General features: G+C 47.0%; 1 protein-coding gene across 1 annotated transcript in view; it reads right to left on the reverse strand.

Annotated features, from left to right (window-relative positions):
* Positions 1 to 436: 436 nt before the first annotated feature.
* The window catches only part of VTI1A (vesicle transport through interaction with t-SNAREs 1A), a 415426-nt gene continuing 396876 nt past the window's right edge, over positions 437 to 18986 (reverse strand). Inside the window, exon 8 of the mRNA XM_012663894.1 lies at positions 437 to 1670. Within this exon, the coding sequence (XP_012519348.1) occupies positions 1577 to 1670 (94 nt within the window). The 3' untranslated portion in view covers positions 437 to 1576. The remainder of the gene's footprint in view (positions 1671 to 18986) is intronic.

An 18986-nucleotide genomic window follows, 5' to 3' on the forward strand; every position in this document is an offset into this window, starting at 1 on the left:
TATTTACACAATACTAAATGATTTATCCGAACACATGCAGGCCCTCGCCTGTTTCGATGAGTACAATTTCTCTCGTGGATTTTTTGCATTCTGCATTTCCTCTCGAAACCGTAATGGTTTTCTTTGGAGTTGGGAAAAAATATCAAGTGCTGTATCCAGGTAATCTTGATCCATGGGCACAGGTGGTTAGCATTTTTGATGATGAGAACAGGTTTGCTTTTCAAGGATTCGAAGCTGTTAATTATATTCAAAAGCTAGTACAGACCAGTAAATGCCTATGAGGTCTTAAGAAAAACACATTTGGTTTTATGACTAGGGGCAAAATGGCCTCGGCTTGGGCAACTTTTAAGCCTGATCACAAATGAACTCATTTTGAATGCAATTCTTGGTTACCTCACACAGAAAAAAATGAAAAAAAAAAAAATCACAAAGCATGTTAGAGGTTTGAATACATAGTGAATTCAGGAAGGCATTGCTAACAATTGTTAGTAAAAAAATCCAAGCCGTTCCTTTTGTAGCAATTTGCAATCTCTTATTCTTTTAAAGGAGGTTAGTAAAAATTTTCCGTAAAGTTTATTTCTAGTGCATCATCCTATAGGACTCGCCCATATTTATATAATCATATTTGAAATTTCACACCAATGGAGTCATGTTCTTGCTCTTACTGAAATATTCATGTTCTCTTTACATACTGGAATGGATGTGGAGAGAACCTTGTCAGACCTTTTGCATGTATGAGGGCTGCTTTTGGCAGTGCAAATATTAAAACCGAAAGGATACAGAGATGCTTACACAGGTCAGGGAAGACGAGGTCACAATTAAATACCGTGCCAGGGCTCCCTCTGCCAGGAAGTTCTGGGGAGTATGGGATTTGGGGAAGGCCATGAAATATTTCTTATAGCCCGTAATCAAAGTTGTGAAAAGTGAATATTGGGCAGGCTTAGCAGAAATAGTCTCAGGTTAAATAGAAATGATGCAACAGAAACACAGGGAAAGTGCTAAGTCAGTTTCCCATACAGCTGACATTAAATACCCACCTTTACAATGAAAGCACTCAGGCAGGTTGACTATAGTCCTTATGCCTGGGTAGCAGCAAGGCTGGTTTGCTGGGGTAGGTCACTGGCTCCGGCCCCTGCTTTTCTCTGCATTTTTATCCTCGGACATCACAGGAGGGCTTCTCGGTGACAAGTGTCATGTGACAAATAGATGCTCCTGTGACTGACTCATCACACCCTCTCCCAAACCATGACCCCTGACATGTCCACAGGGCAAGGAAGAATGTCACCAAGGCTATTTTGGTCAATTGATGAAAATTACCAAAAGGCAAATAAACATTCACCTTCCCCTATAAAAAAAAACAAATCTGGGTGAAGACAAACCTAGAAAAGGAAACCATCCCACATGCAAACAGAAATAGAAAATATTTTTACACTCTTTGCACTTCAGCTGAACAGTGGTGAGGGAGAGACAGGGTCACCCGGGGCCTGTCAGTGTGAAAGAATGATTCATGTGACCATTTTGTCTTAATTACTCCGAACAAGCCGCCGTTGCTGTTTATCAGGGGAGAGCAGATACATCAGTGTCTTCGGACAGAGAAAGTGATTGCCGTCAGGATGGTGATGACCACGATGATCCCGAGGATGACGAGCAGGATGCGGTTCTGGATGATTCTAGAAGAGAGCAAAGGGGAGAAAGCCACACAGGTAAACGGAGGCATCCGGAGGAAGGTCATCCAAGGCCAAGGTGGCGAATCAAACGGCAGCTTTGAAGGTGGGGATGTGGAGCCGTGTGTGTGTGTGTGTGTGTGTGTGTGTGCGTGTGCGTGTGTGAGGTCATGCAGCTTTTTGGTTCTACAAACGATCCACAAGGAGATGAACGAGTCCACAGTGACTGTCACGCTGCCCGCCCTCCGAGAACGCTCACCGCAAAGCTAAGGTGAATCAAATGGCTTTCCTGGCTCGGGGTACCATGTAGTCTCTTTAAGTGATCAAGGGCCCCTTGCGAGCTTCTCTTTTTAATTTAAAAGGTGAGACTTTTTTTTTTTTTTTTTGCAGTGTTTCCTGTTAAAGTAAAAGACTCCAAGGAAACATATGTCAGTAAGGTACTTACCTGTACAAAAATACCCGGGGAAAAGTAAAAGAGAGACTTAGGAAGAAAAGGACAGGATTAAGAAGCAAGTGTCAAACGTGCTGCTTAGGCTGTGAAACCGTCATCTGTCACTGTGGCTCGCGCTGCGTTACACCAGGAGGAAACGTTGCGTTTGCTCCATTGCAGAAAAAGATGGAAGTGAGGACTAATACAAAGTGCTACTCGACGTGCCTGTTGTGCGTTTGCTGGTGGGCCCTCACCTCTAGGGACTCTAGCCCCCTGGGTTCCGGCTCTGCCGAAGGCTGATGGGGAACCGAGAACGCAGAGTGGAGACACATGTTCCCAGATGCCTGCAGAGAGCTTCTGATGAGGTTGTTTCATAATTTGTCACCTCACTCGGAGAAAAGAGGTCGAACATCAGAATGCTTTGTTGAGACTTTCAAAGGGAACCCAGGTCACACAGCCTTGCCCACGCTCGCTGTCAAAGAGCCACACAGAAATAGAGACACAGGGTGGTTGGCAGTCTAGCCGGATATCCAACCAGCTTAAAACCCCAAGGCAAATCCCATCCGACCCTGCTCCAAATATCAAGCAGAAAAAGGTCTGCTGCCTTATTCTAGACACTGAACACGGGACAGGGGGCTTCCACGGGGAGCAGCTGGGTGGGATTTAGCCAGGCCCCCAATTTACTAGAGACCCCACCCTCCTACGTGTATCGTCACTGAAAAACCTTTGCAGGGTGTTTGCGGCCTTTTCTAGCTTCTAGATGAGCTCATTCCTTGGAAGGAGGACAACATCATGTTGCAGTTTCAGTCCGATTCCTTCTCACCCATCCCCTTCTCCAGACCTGAATGGATGAATGGAAACTGTCACATCAGACCAACCCACTCCCTTGTGGCCCCCCGAAAGGACGAGCTCCCTTTCCTCCTGACAGGTTACAAAATGATCACATTTGCTGACACGTCTTCCGCAAAACTGCTTTAGTGCCTGTGTCCACTTTCGTCACAGGAGATGAATGGGCCGCTTTGTCCTCATTTATCACACAAGGCTCGGCTAAGATCTGTCTCGTTTGTTTCTTCCTTCCCCACTAGAAAGTCTGTGCCCCAACATTAATTCTTCTGTGATGACAGCTAATTCAGACTTAACAGGCCACGTTTACTCAGGAGGCAGAAGATTCTCTGTCCCTCAAAAACATAAAAAAAAAAAAAAACTCAAAAGTTAATTTTTTTTTTGAAAAAAAAGCCCAACGCGCTGCCCGGGCGAGAGTGCCGTGGCGTCAGCCTAGCTCACAGCAACCTCAAACTCCTGGGCTCAAGCGATCCTCCTGCCTCAGCCTCCCGAGTAGCTGGGACCACAGGCACGCGCCACCACGCCCGGCTAATTTTGTCTACATATATTTTTAGCTGTCCAATTAATTTCTTTCCATTTTTTGGTAGAGACGGGGTCTCGTTCTTGCTCAGGCTGGTCTCGAACTCCTGAGCTCAGAACGATCCGCCTGCCTTGGCCTCCCAGAGAGCTAGGATTACAGGCGTGAGCCACCACGCCCGACCTACTTCACAGTTTATTAAAGTGAGGCTACTTATGAACACTGATCGGTACTACTTGGTTGCCGCGTTTAAAACCCAAATTGATTTTTTCCCCCTTTTCTCTGGAAGGGACAGAGTCTTCAGAACAGTCCCTACACATCCTATTTGCCCAAGTCACTGTCAAAATCTCTATTTACCACAGTCACCCGCATCCGACTTGCAAGGGAAATCAGCAAAATTGAAACTCAGCAGTGAAACAGATTAAAAGCATGAAAACTCTTTAAAATTCTGCCTTAAGTAATCTACAGTAGTGTGTCTCTTGTACAGCTTAGTTGACAACCATTTTATTTGTGGGTTGAGGGCCCCAAGGCATCCATGATGCTAATTTATACAGGATTAAACTATGGGGGTTACTTGTTCAATCTGAGGCATGGTTAGAAAAGTGAATACACAGGAATCCCTAAATCCTCAGCTCTTCCCTGGCCCTTCCTAACTGGGCTTCGCCCCCTCCTTGGTGTACTCTCAAGGCCTGGTGGCTTCCTCCTGTCCTCCCCTTCTTACACTTCAGTGGACCGACCAGCGTGGACCAGGACCACGCACAACTCACCCCAGCACATGGCACAGCTGCCAGCACGCAGGTTCTCAAAGAGAACTGTCCAAAGAATGATAATGGAAGAACGCAGCCCCCGCTCATTCTAATCATTCCATTCAGGTTTGCGAAAAAGTGTCAGGGAGTCTGCATGGAAAAGGCTGAAGTTATAAGTTGAAACAAGCCCCCCAGAGATGGAACTTCATATCCTCATGCCTTCTGAGAGCACTGCTGGGTCTTCTCCCCGAAGCCAGGAGGAGGCCTAGTCCTCGGGGAACTCAGGGGTGTGCTGGGGGAGTTCAGCAGGAAAGGGCATTTGCTTTCGACCCAAAGGCTGGCAGATATTTGGGAGGAAGAGTAGAGAGGAAAAAAAAAAAGAGTTGAAACAGAGAGAGCTTGACTGGCAAGGCCGTCAACCCAGCTTTAGACCTCAGAGGAGCTGTGCAAAGGTAGCCCCTCTCAGGACTGGAACAGTGAGCCATCAGGGTGTTTGCGTGGATGGGACTCAGCCAGGTTGGAAGGGGGACACACGGGCTGGCATTGGTGGGCCCCATCTGTGAAGAAACTTAGACACAGGCTCAGCCAGGGGCTGCCGCCCGCATTGCTGTAGGCAAAGCAGAAAGGAACGAGGGGTTCTGAGAGAATCGGAGAAACAAGCCAGGCAGAGGGGTTCCCAGCTAGTCAGCCGAGAAGGAACTTTGGGGGAAACCCAAAGTAACTTCCAGCTAACTTTGGGCAAGGGGGGCTTTATCTTCAACTAGGTCTGCAGCAAGCAGTCTTAATCTCCCTTTTGAAAATGCAAAGTGTGTTTACCCAGTAAATAATTTAAGAAAGAATATACACTTGAAAGAAGACATCCATTGAAACAGCCAGGCTAAATTGCCTCCAGGCAAAAACTTGTGCATTTGCATGCTGCATTCTATTAAGTGAGCACACTGTGGCTTTAAAAGAATGCAGAGCCAAAATAAAAGGAATGTGGGCCCGAAACATCAAGGATTCTCCAAGTTTACATTATGAATCACAGTGCTGTTGATACAAGATGAATTAACCATTTACTTTGAGGCTGAACTCACAAAGTACTATTGAAAGTACTGATCCCCATGTGGAACCCAGGGAGCGGTTAATCTTTCCATTGCCGGTCCCCTCCCCGCCTCTGCCGCGTGTGGCAGCCAGAATCACAGAAGGCTGGTTCCAGGGAGGGAGGCAGGCGCGGCACCTGGCACAGTTCTCTGCTCTTGCTTGCAGAGCCCAGAATTCCACTGGAGCAGGCGTTACCAGTATTCGCCAATACTCGGTTCTCCTCTACTTCTAGGCACAGACTGCTCTTACCTGTCCCTTGATGTTAGGTGTGGCCATGGGACTCGCTGTGGCTAAAGAAATGTGAGCCAAAGTGCCAGATGTCATGTCCAGGTGGAAGCATCTAACTTTCTGTGCATGACTCTCCAGAGGACTTTCTCTGATATAGGGGGCTGTATGTTACGGGAAGGTCGAAACTCATTCTGCCTGAATCCTTGAGTCATCACATGGAGACCACTGCCCTGGAGACTCACCTGGACTCACAGTGGACTTGTACTAAGCCAATGAGATGTGGGGGCTGTTTGTTACTGCAGCACACCATAACATGTCTCCTGAGTGCTACACCACTGCCCCCTCTTCAGACAAGGCGAGGTGTCTGGCCAAGCCAAGTGAGGCTCTGGTTTAATCTATTATAGAAGCTGAAGTATGATGAGGGCTGATGAGATTTTATTCCTTGAAGAATACGTTTTTGCTTCTTTGTTTGCAGAAGCTGGGATCCTTTTCTGTCCACTTGGTCATAGCACTTTTCACTGAAGAATCAGGAACTTCTTCCAGCTAAAACCAATGCTACCGAGCATTGATGAGTGATGATATCACCCATGAAGCTTCACCAAGCCTAGCGAGGCACTCTGCTTTCCGGGTATAGCAGACATACGTTGGCTGCATTCATTTCTCCATTCCAAATATGTGATGCTGCCCTACCCTAACTTCAGGGATAGAGCTGTGACCTAGGCTAATATAGTCATTGCATTCCACAGCCCTGGCCATGGTGACTGGACAAGGAGTAGGCTGGTGACTTAAGCCAGTCCAACAGAATGAATCTCAGCACCTTTGCTTGGAACGCTGGGTCACCTGGAGTGTGGTGTGTGGATGTTAGACCGGACCTGCTGCAGTCCTTTTGTTTCCACGAGGGAAGCCAGCCTAACAAAGAAGCTGACCTACACAGGGCAGAGCCATGGAACCCCTGTCCTGAAGGCACGGTGAACCCCTCCATCAAGCCACCCTTCCCTTGCACTTTGACTTATATAAGAAACTACGTTGACTTTATTTTTCAAGTCAGTTTGGATTGGGTCTTCTATTATTTATGACCAAAAGCACTTTTAGGCTGAGTCACCCTGATTCCAACGCAAAGTTTTTGATCCACGGCCTACGCATATTTTTCCCTTCTCCTCTGAGAAAAACCTCCTTGCCATGCGCCTCTCTCACCCCCATACTTCCCTGTGCATCTCTTACCACTACACTAAGACACGATTTTATGAGTTTCGGTTTCCGTGCAGTGTTCCCCAGTAAGAAAGGGACCTTCTGCGGCCTGAGTCTCCTCTGTCTTTTCTATACCTAGTGTCTAACACAGAGCTTGGCATAGATGTTCTAAAAAAAAAAAAATGCTTGCTAAATGAAGAAACGAGAGACTCTGCCTGCAGGTGCTCATCTGAAGGTTCACAGAGTGAGTGCTCTCCTGGTTTCCAAGGCTGCTTGTAGACAAGCACAGCTTTAGGATTTAGCTATTAGCCACCTGCCCATTAAGGATGCCAGCAGAGTCCCAACTCTTTGACAAGCCTGCATTCATTACCTAGAGAGTGCATGACACTTTACAGGTTCAGAGCCACGTCCTGTACCTGCCTTCCTGCCTGGCCAACCAGCCCTGAATAATGATGCCCCACCTCTGGGGTCTGACAGAGCAGTAACGATTAGCAGTCGCGAGAGCACCGGGTAAACTCTGGGCAAAGGAGCCCATACCCACTTCTCTCCGGGCACTTCCCCAAGCAAAGGTCAAAGGAAAGCTCTCCAAGTTCTATCCCCAATTTGACGTTAGTATTCACCAGAAAGAAATGAAAACAGGAGTAGGGGAAACAGTTAATTGTCATTAGCCTCAAACACTAACTCTAATTTGAAGGATTATTGTGAGAGCTGGGTACATGGCTGCCTCTGAGCTAGAGTTGTGTGGTTTTCATGCCACCTAATAATGCACGTTCAGCATGTTCCATGTCCTGCGTCTCTGGGAGGATAATGTCCCCTCCTGAGAATTTGAGGGGGGCTGACCGCACTCTGATTCTGTGGGTGGACATAGGATCCGGGCAGGCCTGGTCGGATACAGTTATCTCCTGCATAATCATTCGCTCGGTAACTGGCCTGCCACCCGAGCCAGACAGAGTCCTTTGGGGATTCTTCCTGGAAAATCAAGAAAAAGGTATTCTCTTTACTGGGATTGACAGTGGGGACAGTGAAAGCCTAGACCTGCTGGGGCCATTCTTAGCACCATGCAGGAGAAGCCTGACTGATGGAAGCCAACACACACAGGAGCACAGAGGCCACAGGTGAAGAAAAAGAGACGTATTCCCGAAGACATTATCTGAGCCCCCGGATCCTGCTGTGGGCCCGAAACCTGAAGAGTCACACTTAAACTTCCCAATTATAGGGGTCAAACAGTCCCCTTTTGATTTGAGCAAGTTTGGGTGGGAATTCTCTGACGTTCACTCACACTGATTGCACTGGGTTGAACAGTATCCCTAAAGTCATGTCCACCTGGAACATCAGGATGTAACATTATTTGGAAATAGGGTCTTTGCAGATGTGATTGATTAAGGATCCGGAGATGAAATCAGCCTGGATTTAGGTTGGCCCTAAATCGCATGACTTGTGTTCTTATAAGAAGAGAGGACACAGAGAGACACAGGATGGAGGCAGAGACTGGAATGATGCTGCCAAAAGCCAAGGAACGCCTGGGGCCACAGAAGCTGGAAGAGGCAAGGAAGAATTCTTCCCTAACACCTTGGGAGAGAGCATGGCCCTGCCAACTCCTTAACTCCAGACTCTAGTCTCCAGAGCTGTGAGAGAAGAACTTTCTGTTGTTTCAAGCCACGTAGTTTGTGGTACTTTGTCATGGCAGCCCTAGAAAACTAATGCACCGGGTTCTCCGACCCATATGGAGCTTGTCTTGGGCTTCATGGTGACTGTCTTCCATGTCTCCACCTCCTTCCCTATTGCTGCATTGCACATTTACTGTGGCTCTACACAAAGTCCTCCTCCAAAGGAAAGGACAGTCCCAGCCTAGTTCCCTGGAAGCTTTGCATATAGCTGCGGGACTTACGATCTTCAAGAGCTGTTGGTTCTTTCATCTCAGAATAAGAATTTCCATTCGTGAGCAGAGAATGGTCCACAACACTCATCCCACAAAACTCCTACCTCTGGGATAAGACATTTAACATAGGAAGAAACCAGATGTTACCTCTGGGCCAACCTACCAAGCTATCATCAACCGTTAGCAGCCCACATTTGCTGACATCCCTTTAGGTGCAGTCAGTCATCTGAGAGACCCAAGGGAACGAGATGCAGCACTGATGGGTTCTGACAGGTGGAGAAATGAGCAAACTCTCCAGCAAGGAATGGAGGAGCGAGGAGCCAGTACCTGAGCCGCAGCACATCTACCTTAGGTCCTGAGTGAGGACTGGAGCAGCTACACCCTGTTTCCAAATTTCTACTTAGCTCAGCAAACTTTTTCTGTAAAGGATGATAAACATACTAGTGTGCTAGGGCTGCCATAACAAAGTACCACAAACTATGTGGCTTAAACAACAGAAATTTACTGTTTCCCAGTTCTGGAGGCTAGAAGTCCAAGGTCAAGGTGTTGGCAGAGTTGGTTTCTTCTGAGAGCTATGAGGGAAAATCTGTTCCATGCCTCTCTCCTAGCTTCTGGTGGCATGGCAGCCATCTTTAGGGTTCCTTGGCTTGTAGATGCATTACCCGAATCTCTGCCCTCCTCTTGACACAGTGTTCTCCCTGTGTGAGTGCCCGTGTTCAAATTTTTCCTGTTTATAAGGACACCAGTCACATTGGATTAGAGGTCCACCCTACTCTAGTATGACCTCATTCTAACTGCTTATATGTGCAAAGCCTTTATTTCCAAATAAAGTCCCATTCTGAGGTCCTAGAGGTTAGTACTTCAACATATAAATCTTGTGGGGGGAGAGGAACACAATTCAACCCATTACAGTAAATATTTTAGGCTTTGTGGATCATAGTCTGTTGCAACTACTCAACTTTGCCCTCGTAGTGCAAAAGAAGCCATTGACAATATGTAAATGAATGAGCATGGCTGTGTTCCAATAAAACTTTATTTATAGACTCTGGAATTTGAATTTTATATAATTTTCACATATCAAAAAAATTCTTCTTTTGAATTTTTTTCAACTATTCAAAAATGTAAAACCATTATTAGCCTGCAGGCCATTCAAACACAGGCGGCAGCGGGATCTGGCCTGCTGTCTGTGGTTTGCCCAGTCCTGGTCTGAAAGCTAAAAGCTACTGAGGGCATGTCCTGCTCGGGTGAAGAATGCGGTGGTCCTTGGACAATGTACAAGCTGTGCAGACGGGTATGGCAGGTCTGGCCAAGTCCCTCGGAAGAAAAAAGGAAACACAGAGTCCTTGCCCTATAGGAGCTTACGGTGTCACAATGAGCAATTAGTGACAGAAGCCTGACAACAAAGGCCATAATTAGAGTAATGCCAGGGCCGGGACAATTTGTTGTAAGCCCACAATCCTGTATTTACCTGAGGTGACCCAGAGCAAGTCACTCCATGACACTTGGGTTTCAGTTTCTTCCCAGACAAAATCAGCCAACTCACCAACCACCCCAGGGAGAAGAGGATTAGCTCATTAAAGATTTTAAAACACTTTGAAAAGGTAAAGCCCTTCACATGCGTGCAGTTGGCAAATCATTCTGTAAATGGAGATGCCATTTCAGGAAAGGTGAGAGGCTGCCTGGGAAACTCCCAGTGGCTGGTTGGGAAGGTGGAGGCAGGATTCCAGGAAGCTGCTGCCTTCCTGAGCCTGCCTGGCTTCTGCTTCCCGCAGGCTGGTATCCACCTGGGCCTCACGCTGACAGCCTCCCCAGCAGGCCCATGCTTCCTCTCCTTGGTGGTAGCATAAACATCAAAAGGGAAGGGAGAGTGTCCCATTGGCTGGCTCAGGGATACCTTCCCTGCCTGGGAAGGCAGCCAGCAAGTACCTGTCAGAGCCCACTGATAAGTACGATGGGTTTTGATCAGTGATGTGTAGTTACATTGCATTCTACACTGCCAAACGTGTACATCAAATTTCAGCCTGGGCACCATGACCACTGCTGTTCTTAAATATGGACTTGCCAATGGTGGGGGGTGCTGGAGAGCATCTTTGCTGGCTACCGACTTTCAGATAGGATCAAGGCAGCACGCTTCCATCAAAGGGCTTGGAAAGAACTCGAAGGTAATTAAATAACCATGCTCTAGAAGGGCAAGGAATACTTAGCCCCTCACACGTTTGCAGATTGCTAGAGCTGAAAAAGGTCTTCATTCCCTAGTCTAGAGTCTTTGTTTTATTTTATTTATTTATTTTTTTAGAAATAGTCTCACTATGTTGCCCAGGCTGGACCCCAACTCCTAGGCTTAAGTGATCTTCCTGCCTCAGCCTCCCGAGCAACTGGCACTACAGCCATGTGCCGCCACGCCTGGCTTACATTTTTCACTTTAGAGTTGAGGACACTGAGGTCCTGAGAGGTGAAGGGATGTGCCCAAGATCAACTATCTGGGGCCCAGCCAGATCTTCTGGCCCCAGGCCCACCTGTTTCATTGTAACACTCACTCTCATGGCGTCTGTACATACCAGCACCTCCAACCCCATCAGTGGTCCCCACCTCTTCCTGAGCCCAATGCAATCCCATTTCTCTATAAAATGAAGAGGGGCAGCCTGGATGATTGAGAAGAGTGGCCCCCAAAATCCAGGCCAAGGCTGGATTGAGAAAAGAAGAGTAGCATTAGAAGGTGCCTTTTACTTTCTTTCTTTCTTTTTTTTTTTGAGACAGGGTCTCCCTCTGTCAGCCAGGCTGGAGTACAGTGGTGCAATCACAGCTCACTGCAGCCTCAAACTCCTGGGCTCAAAAGACCCTCCTGTCTCAGCCTCCCTAGTAGATGGGATTAGAGGCATATGTCATCATGCCCAGCTAATTTTTTTAAAAAATTTTTTTATAGAGATGGGGTCTCACTATGTTGCCCAGGCTGGACCCCAACTCCTAGGCTTAAGTGATCTTCCTGCCTCAGCCTCCCGAGCAACTGGCACTACAGGCATGTGCCGCCACGTCTGGCTTACATTTTTCACTTTAGAGTTGAGGACACTGAGGTCCTGAGAGGTGAAGGGATGTGCCCAAGATCAACCATCTGGGGCCCAGCCAGATCTCCTGGCCCCAGGCCCACCTGTTTCATTGTAACACTCATTCTCATTTGAGTGGCCACCGCCACTCATGGCGTCTGTACATACCAGCACCTCCAACCCCATCAGTGGTCCCCACCTCTTCCTGAGCCCAATGCAATCCCATTTCTCTATAAAATGAAGAGGGGCAGCCTGGATGATTGAGAAGAGTGGCCCCCAAAATCCAGGCCAAGGCTGGATTGAGAAAAGAAGAGTAGCATTAGAAAGTGCCTTTTACTTTCTTTCTTTCTTTTTTTTTTTGAGACAGGGTCTCCCTCTGTCACCCAGGCTGGAGTACAGTGGTGCAATCACAGCTCACTGCAGCCTCAAACTCCTGGGCTCAAAAGACCCTCCTGTCTCAGCCTCCCTAGTAGATGGGATTAGAGGCATATGTCATCATGCCCAGCTAATTTTTTTAAAAAATTTTTTTGTAGAGATGGGAGTCTCACTATGTTACTTGGGTTGGTTTCGAACTCTTGGGCTCAAGCAGTCCTCCTGCCTTGGCCTCCCAAAGTGCTGGGAGGACAGGCGTGAGCCACCATGTCCGGCCAGAAGGTGTCTGTTTCTTGAAACAAAGATTATTCAACTTAAAGTCTGCCTTTTTCTCTGAGATCATGTCCTTTCTACTATTTCAGTGTTAAAATGTCCCTTATTTTATGGAGTGATAGGGAAAGTGGATGGCAGGTTTTTCCCCCAAAGTCCTTATTTGGACATTGGAAATGTACTCTCTCCTTGGAAATTACTCTCTCTTACTTGGCAAAATAAAAAGTGGACAATCTTCCATCAGTGCTTTATTAAAAAAAAAAAAAAAAAAGGCCCAATCCAAGAAGTCTGAATGTTTGTGAAGCATGAGCTAAAAAATCCCAACCAAGGCTACTCTTAGGTGATTCCTCTTCACGGCCCCAGTGTGGTACCCACGGCGAATGCAGCAGCAAGACCACCTACTGCATCAGTGGAAACAGCAAAACCCGTGCTAGCAGCTCACGTTGACTGGCCTTACTCCGGGCCAGGCACTGTTCTGGCATTTGACACACTGTGCTTCACTGAACCCTCACAACAACCCTATGAGGTGGGGCTCTATTATCACCCCCATTTTTACACAGGAGGCACCTGAAGCCCCAATCCACTTCTCCAGCCTCATCTCCCACCACTGCAGGGCACACGGATCATCATTTCTATTGCCGTATGTCTCATGTTCCCTACCAGATCCTCCTTGGCTTTTTGGAGGATGTCTTTGACACCTTCATCTTTACGTTCTTCTCCGTAGACACGGCAACTGAGTATGCAAGTTTGTTTCTGTTGGTAGTATGGTGCACTAATTAACCAGTGTCAACCAACTCTCTACTTAGTGCTTAATGCAAATACTCAGTACATTCTAAAGATAATATTCATTTTCATTCTGCAGAATATTTTATCAGCGTTCTTAAATCACTTGCACATTGTGTCCTTTTAGCTCTTTAAGGGGCATAATTTATCTCTTCTAGGTAAATACATGATCACTTGATTCCTCACAAAAGAGTTGGAGACATAGAGAATGGCAATTGTCCTCTGGGGGCTGCCAATGACTGTGTATCAAATGACTTTTTATTGTTTCTACATAATTTATATAGGTGAGGGGATACGCTACAGGAAGATATCAGGTCTGCTGAAGGTTTAGTTTAATGGATCTGTTGGAAGAGAGTGCTAGAAAGAAAAGAAAATCCAGTGGAAGAACTGGCTAGGCTCACTGGGTGATCTTGGGAAAGGACTAAAGGTCTCTGTTGAGTTTATCTATCCATGAAATGGTAATAAAGGAATCTCTCCCAAGCTTTTTCCCCAAGGGTTGTGGGGAGTAATGTAACTTCTAGACAGTCTTAAAAAGGAACTGTGTCTTTTTCTGGTTTGGGATGTTTATCTCATGCATCATGTCAAGTATGATCTTCACAATGATCTTGTGCATTAGGACCCAGATTTGGTGGCTCAAGCCCACTTTGGAGTTGGCCCTGGAAGTTCTCAGCCCAGAGCAGATGTCATTGGTGATTGCACCAGGATGACATCCCTTCTCAACCTCCAGCTCTAGGTGCTCCTCATCCTCTCACCTCCTGCTGCGGAGATCTGCCCGAGGGAGCTTCCCCACCCCCACTGGGCCCTGACCCTTTATTGCCAAGCAATCTTACTGTCCTCCCGAACTTGCAACCCCTCAAGCTCCTCCCTGGCTGAAGGTCCCTCACGCTCTTCAGCCTCCAGAGAAGCCACGGACTCCCTTCGGGTGGAGGTTGGTCAACGGTCCTCATTTTGGGAGCCAAACTTCTTGGATTCAAATCCAGGATCAGCCACACAACAGCTGTGCGATGACCTTGGGCAAGTTACTTCAATCTTTCTCTGAGATTATATCCTTTTGACTATTTTAGTGTGAAAATGTTCTTTATTTTATGGAGTGACGGTGAGAATAGATGTCCCAATATTCTTCGTTAGAAATGTAGTCTCTCACTGGAAATTATTCTTTCTTACTTGGACAATCCTCTATCAGTCTTCTATTAAAAATAAAAGGTACCTCTATTAAAAATAAAAAAAAAAGAAATACAAGGAATCCGAGAGCTCCAAAGAGCCAATGTTTTGGTTTCCTTATTGGTAAAATGGGGCTAATGATAGCAGTATTCTGTTAATGAATTACATTAATAGACAAATGAGTTAATTCAGCATGAAGTGCTTAGATCGGTGCCTGGCCATAGTAACTGCTCAATAAATAACTATAATAAACATTATTAGTCCACTACAATTATCGCTCACCAGCCTGCCCACACTAGTCCTTGAACCTTCTTGTCTGGCCGCATCTCCTGCAGCGGGCAGCCCCCGCCTCAGGTGCCTTGTTCTGGAGAAGCCTGCAGGTGTCCAGCGATTCACAGGCCACATCGGGCTTTGGTCCTGATTAGTTTGGTTTGTCTGGTCCAGGCTGAGCCGCTCGCTTGGGAGCCCCACTTTCAGCTCTTTTCCAGCCCTGTTAGTTTCCCGGGGGACACCCCTTGACAGCCAAGAACATGCAACATGGCTGATCGGGGTCGTGTTGGTGAAGACACGGTGGCCTCAGCTTTTGTGATGGGCTTTAACATTATTTTCCTGGAAGATCTGACATCTGGTACTTACCACCTAATAGTCATTTATTTACACCTTTTTCTTTCCTGATGTCAGGGAGAACAGCCTTTTGGCAGAGGTTTGTCAGCCACCCACATCTCCGTCAAGCCTTGAGGGATGTGGTTACGTTTTCTAGATCCTAACATCAGAGCTCCTCTCTCTCTCTCTCTCTCTCTCTCTCTCTCTCTCTCTCTCTCTCTCTGAGCTCTGGGGACACTGCTCCTCGCCTGTCCCTCTCTCCCCACCTGTGTGGAGGGGCGTCCTGCTGTGGCTCACCCCTGGGCTGCTCTGTTTCTTAGGAGGATGCTCAATGAGACACCAGCAGTCTGTTCAAAACCTGTGATATCTCCTGCACGATCTAAAACAGATTTCACATCCCCCAACGCAGCATTAATCAGATCTGAGCAGGTGAACCCCAGGTTAGGAACGCCTCCTCCCCAGGCTCATTGTGATAGCAGAATGGCTGACTCCTACTTCTTTGGGCGGAGGAGAGTGGGGCAGGTTATGATCAGATAGCAGGGCCCCAGGTCTGTGCAGGTGAAGCATGTCAACCGCCAGCCTGGGAACAGACATTTTCTCTAACTAAGGAAGATCCAGTCTGCGGCCTGCAGGTGTCAGGAGAAGTGACGGAGAACCGAGTGCTTGTCCTTTCTCTAGACTGGGGGCTGCTCCTGACTGCTGCTGGGGCTCAGCGTGGACTCCGTGCCCAGGGCCTGCTGATTTGCCAAGAGAAGCCAGAAAGTGGGTTCTCTTTGTGAAATCTCCCAAGTTTTAAATATTGGCAACTAAGTCAGAGTTTTCCATAATACTGGGTGGCCAGATAAAGCACATCTGCGGGGCAGACTCAGCCTGTGGGCCCCCAGTCTGTGACCTCTGTGTAGTTATTCATATTAAGGAACAAATTAAGTGGAAGGGGAGGTGGTGAGCACATCCCTGCCTTACCCTATCGGAGATTCCCTTGCAGATGGGAAAAGCCCAGCTCTCCTGACCTCACGGCTCTCGGAAGCCTGAAGCTCATGGCTCCTCGTGACCTGTGCTTCACGGACTCTCACCAGGTCACCAGGAGCACAAGCCGGGGTCAGCAGGACCACACATCTGCAGCACCCCTGACCTTCACATCGTCTGCAGCAGGCGGCTGGAGAGGCCCAGCTGGGGACTCTTGAGGGAGACGCACTGTACATTTTACATGCAACGTGTTATCAGCCAGGAGGTCCGTAATGGGAAAGCAAGAGGTCTCCTTCGGAGAGCGAGTGGCAAAGACAGTTTGTCGTATTGCCTCTACCTGTGATCTGTTGAGTGATTTTGGGGAAAACAAGTAAATGTGCCTCAGTTTCCCCATCTCTAAAATGCTAGTAAAACATATGAGACCCAAGTACCTTTCAGGATGGACACCAAGGACCATGCCTGTAGACTTGATAAAGAGAACAAGTTGCCAAGGAATAGAATGGCTTTTGGTCACTCTCTCAGATCCTTTATTTAGCTGCCCTGAATAGGAAAGCCAACCATAAATTAGGCGGGAACTTTGTAGGGACTAACTCAAAAGGCAGCCTGAGTCTTGCAAAGAAGGAGCCACCCTTCTCTGTCATTCTCTGGGGGCGCTACCCTCAAGTCCCCGGCCTTAATATTCACAAGTGGACGGTGAAATCTCACCCTCTAACCGGCTACTAGACAACACGATGGCCCTAATTACCAATATTAGGTGGTTCCACTCCAGGTCATTGGCAAAAGGAATAACCTCAAACTCCCTCCTGCTGAAGACTTGTCAAAAGTCCAGCTGGGAGAAACAGTGTTGGCTGAGGAACCGGACAGACCTGGGGTCCCTCCCCCCTCCCAGAGACTCCCTGGAGCGTCCCACCTGCGCCGACCCAACACCGCCAGCCTATGGGAAGGAAGGTACATGAGCCTCGTTGTGTTTCCTGCAAGGATGCTCTTGAGCACGTTGTTCTTCAGCCCGCGCAGCGTGCGTCCCTGTGAGGAGGTCCCTTGGGAAAGTGTGCTCTCTCCTCAGGGCAGGGGAGAGAGCTGTTTGCATCTTATGGATATTGACTCATGCAGCGGAAGCCATCTCCCTCTCCAAGTTGGCTCCCAGAATGCCCACAGATGAATTAGTGGTCCACCTCTCACAAATGCATAGGCGACAGCACAGTTTGCGTACAGACCTTCCTCCTGACTTCATTTTATATCACACATTTCGTATTGTGTTGCACGTACATAGGTAAATTGCTATAAATACTTTTGGGGCTAAGATAGGTTCATACACAGGCCCTAACAAGCTAAGAAAACAATAACAAAAAAATTCATATCATCACGGGGTGGCTACTGAAATAATTCTGGCTTTAGTTTTCCTCATATCCCCCTAAACAATTCTTTACCATTTGATACTTGGAATATGAGTTTTCATGTTTACCAAGACAATAGGCTCTTTCCGCTTTTTTTCTCGAAGTCTCCTTTCATGGCCAGCATGGGGAGATTTCTAGAACAAACCCAAATCTGGGACTCGGGCCCCCTGGGTTCCTCCCGTAGCCAACCACAGTGGAGGGGGGGGTCTCCTTTGTTGGGGGGATTTATAGCAATTGTCTTAACAACACAGATTTCTTTTGTGAAAGCTGAAGGCGTTCCCAGCAAATGCTGGCTGCAAATACAGTAGCCGAAATGTTACCACGGTCATGGCCCTTCCTTGAACACTCTAAAGCATATTTTCCTCTGTATATATTTGGTTTTTCAGATGCTTTAAAGCCTGGAAAACAATCATAGCCGAGGCCATTTCTGAGATGGCACTAAAAGAACCTACTCGGAGACAGATAAAAATAATGAGAATCTTTCTGTCAGGAAAGATTTAGAAAATATCACTGGCATTATTAAAATTTAATTTTTTACTCGGCTTTTTGGTTCCCCTTTCCAGTGATAATGAGCAGGACTGCACACCTCCGCCTCGCTCGTACTTGTTTTGTGCAATAAATTCAGCCTTCCAGTCTGAAGACATTTCAGACAACAGTTTTGACTGCTATAGGCTTATTTTTCACCCTGTGCTATGCTTTTGAGTCTTGCTATAAAAACCAGTTCATGAGATAATTTTCCACAAGGCCAGTGGAACTAATAAAAATCAATTTTGCCCAACTGGTTCAGAAAAATCTTGGGAATAGCCAAGGTAGAACTGCAAAAAAGAAGGAAAAAAAAAAAGGATCAATGTATTCACTAATGGTTTACTTGATAGAGAACTATCAAATTAGCTGACAGAGATGCTTGGCTCTAGGAATTTTCCTTTCAGCCTGAACGGAACACCTTTTAAGGGTCCAGGAAGAACATTTCCTCCCAGCGGTTGAAGATACTCAAGGGTAGTAATTCTTCCAAAGAGTTGCCCATACCTGGGTGACAAGGCTGACCTGGGGACTGACAGATGGTGGCCTCTGCTGAGGTCTTGTCCAGATCTTCTTTTTATGTAAGAGAAGCTGGTTTTGTAAAGGGGTGGGCTGGGCTTTACTTGAACTGTCCCCAGGCCACAGGACCAGTGGGTTAGGAGCTCATCAGTGTATGTGGGGACCTCAGGTTCTTGAGACCTTCTCACATGCCCCCCGGATCCATCACTACCCTCTGACCTCCCATATTGGCTTCCTCGCAATTAAAATGGGATTCCAAGGGGGTGCGTCTTTTATAATCAGAAAGCGAGAGCAGAGTATGGAAGCATACAAAACACATTCTCTTAAACACATACCTTAACTACTATCTATATTAGTTCAAAACACCAGTTGATATGTCTAAAAACAAATGGCAAGCCTTTGTACAGGAAGAAAAAAAGACTGGCAGGAAATGTAGCCAGTATTAACAGTGTTTATATTTGAGCGGTGGGTATTTTTTTCTTCCTATCTTTATGCATGTCTACATTTTCTTGAATTAATGTATATTAGTACATCTATAATAATGATTATTTATAATAATGCCAAACTAAGAATTTAGTAAATTCAAAAAGAAACATTAATTTATTCATAATATCATAAAAAAGTAAGAGAGTTGGCCAGAAGCAGTGGCTCACGCCTGTAAGCCCAGTGCTTTGGGAGGCCAAGGTGAGAGGATCACTTGAGCCCAGGAGTTTGAGTTTACAGTGAGCTATGATCACACCACTGTCTTTTAGCCTGGGTGACAGAGTGAGACCCTGTCTC

This window comes from Propithecus coquereli, unplaced genomic scaffold, assembly GCF_000956105.1.
Source record: "Propithecus coquereli isolate 6110/MARCELLA unplaced genomic scaffold, Pcoq_1.0 Scaffold84, whole genome shotgun sequence".
Lineage (NCBI taxonomy): Eukaryota > Metazoa > Chordata > Mammalia > Primates > Indriidae > Propithecus > Propithecus coquereli.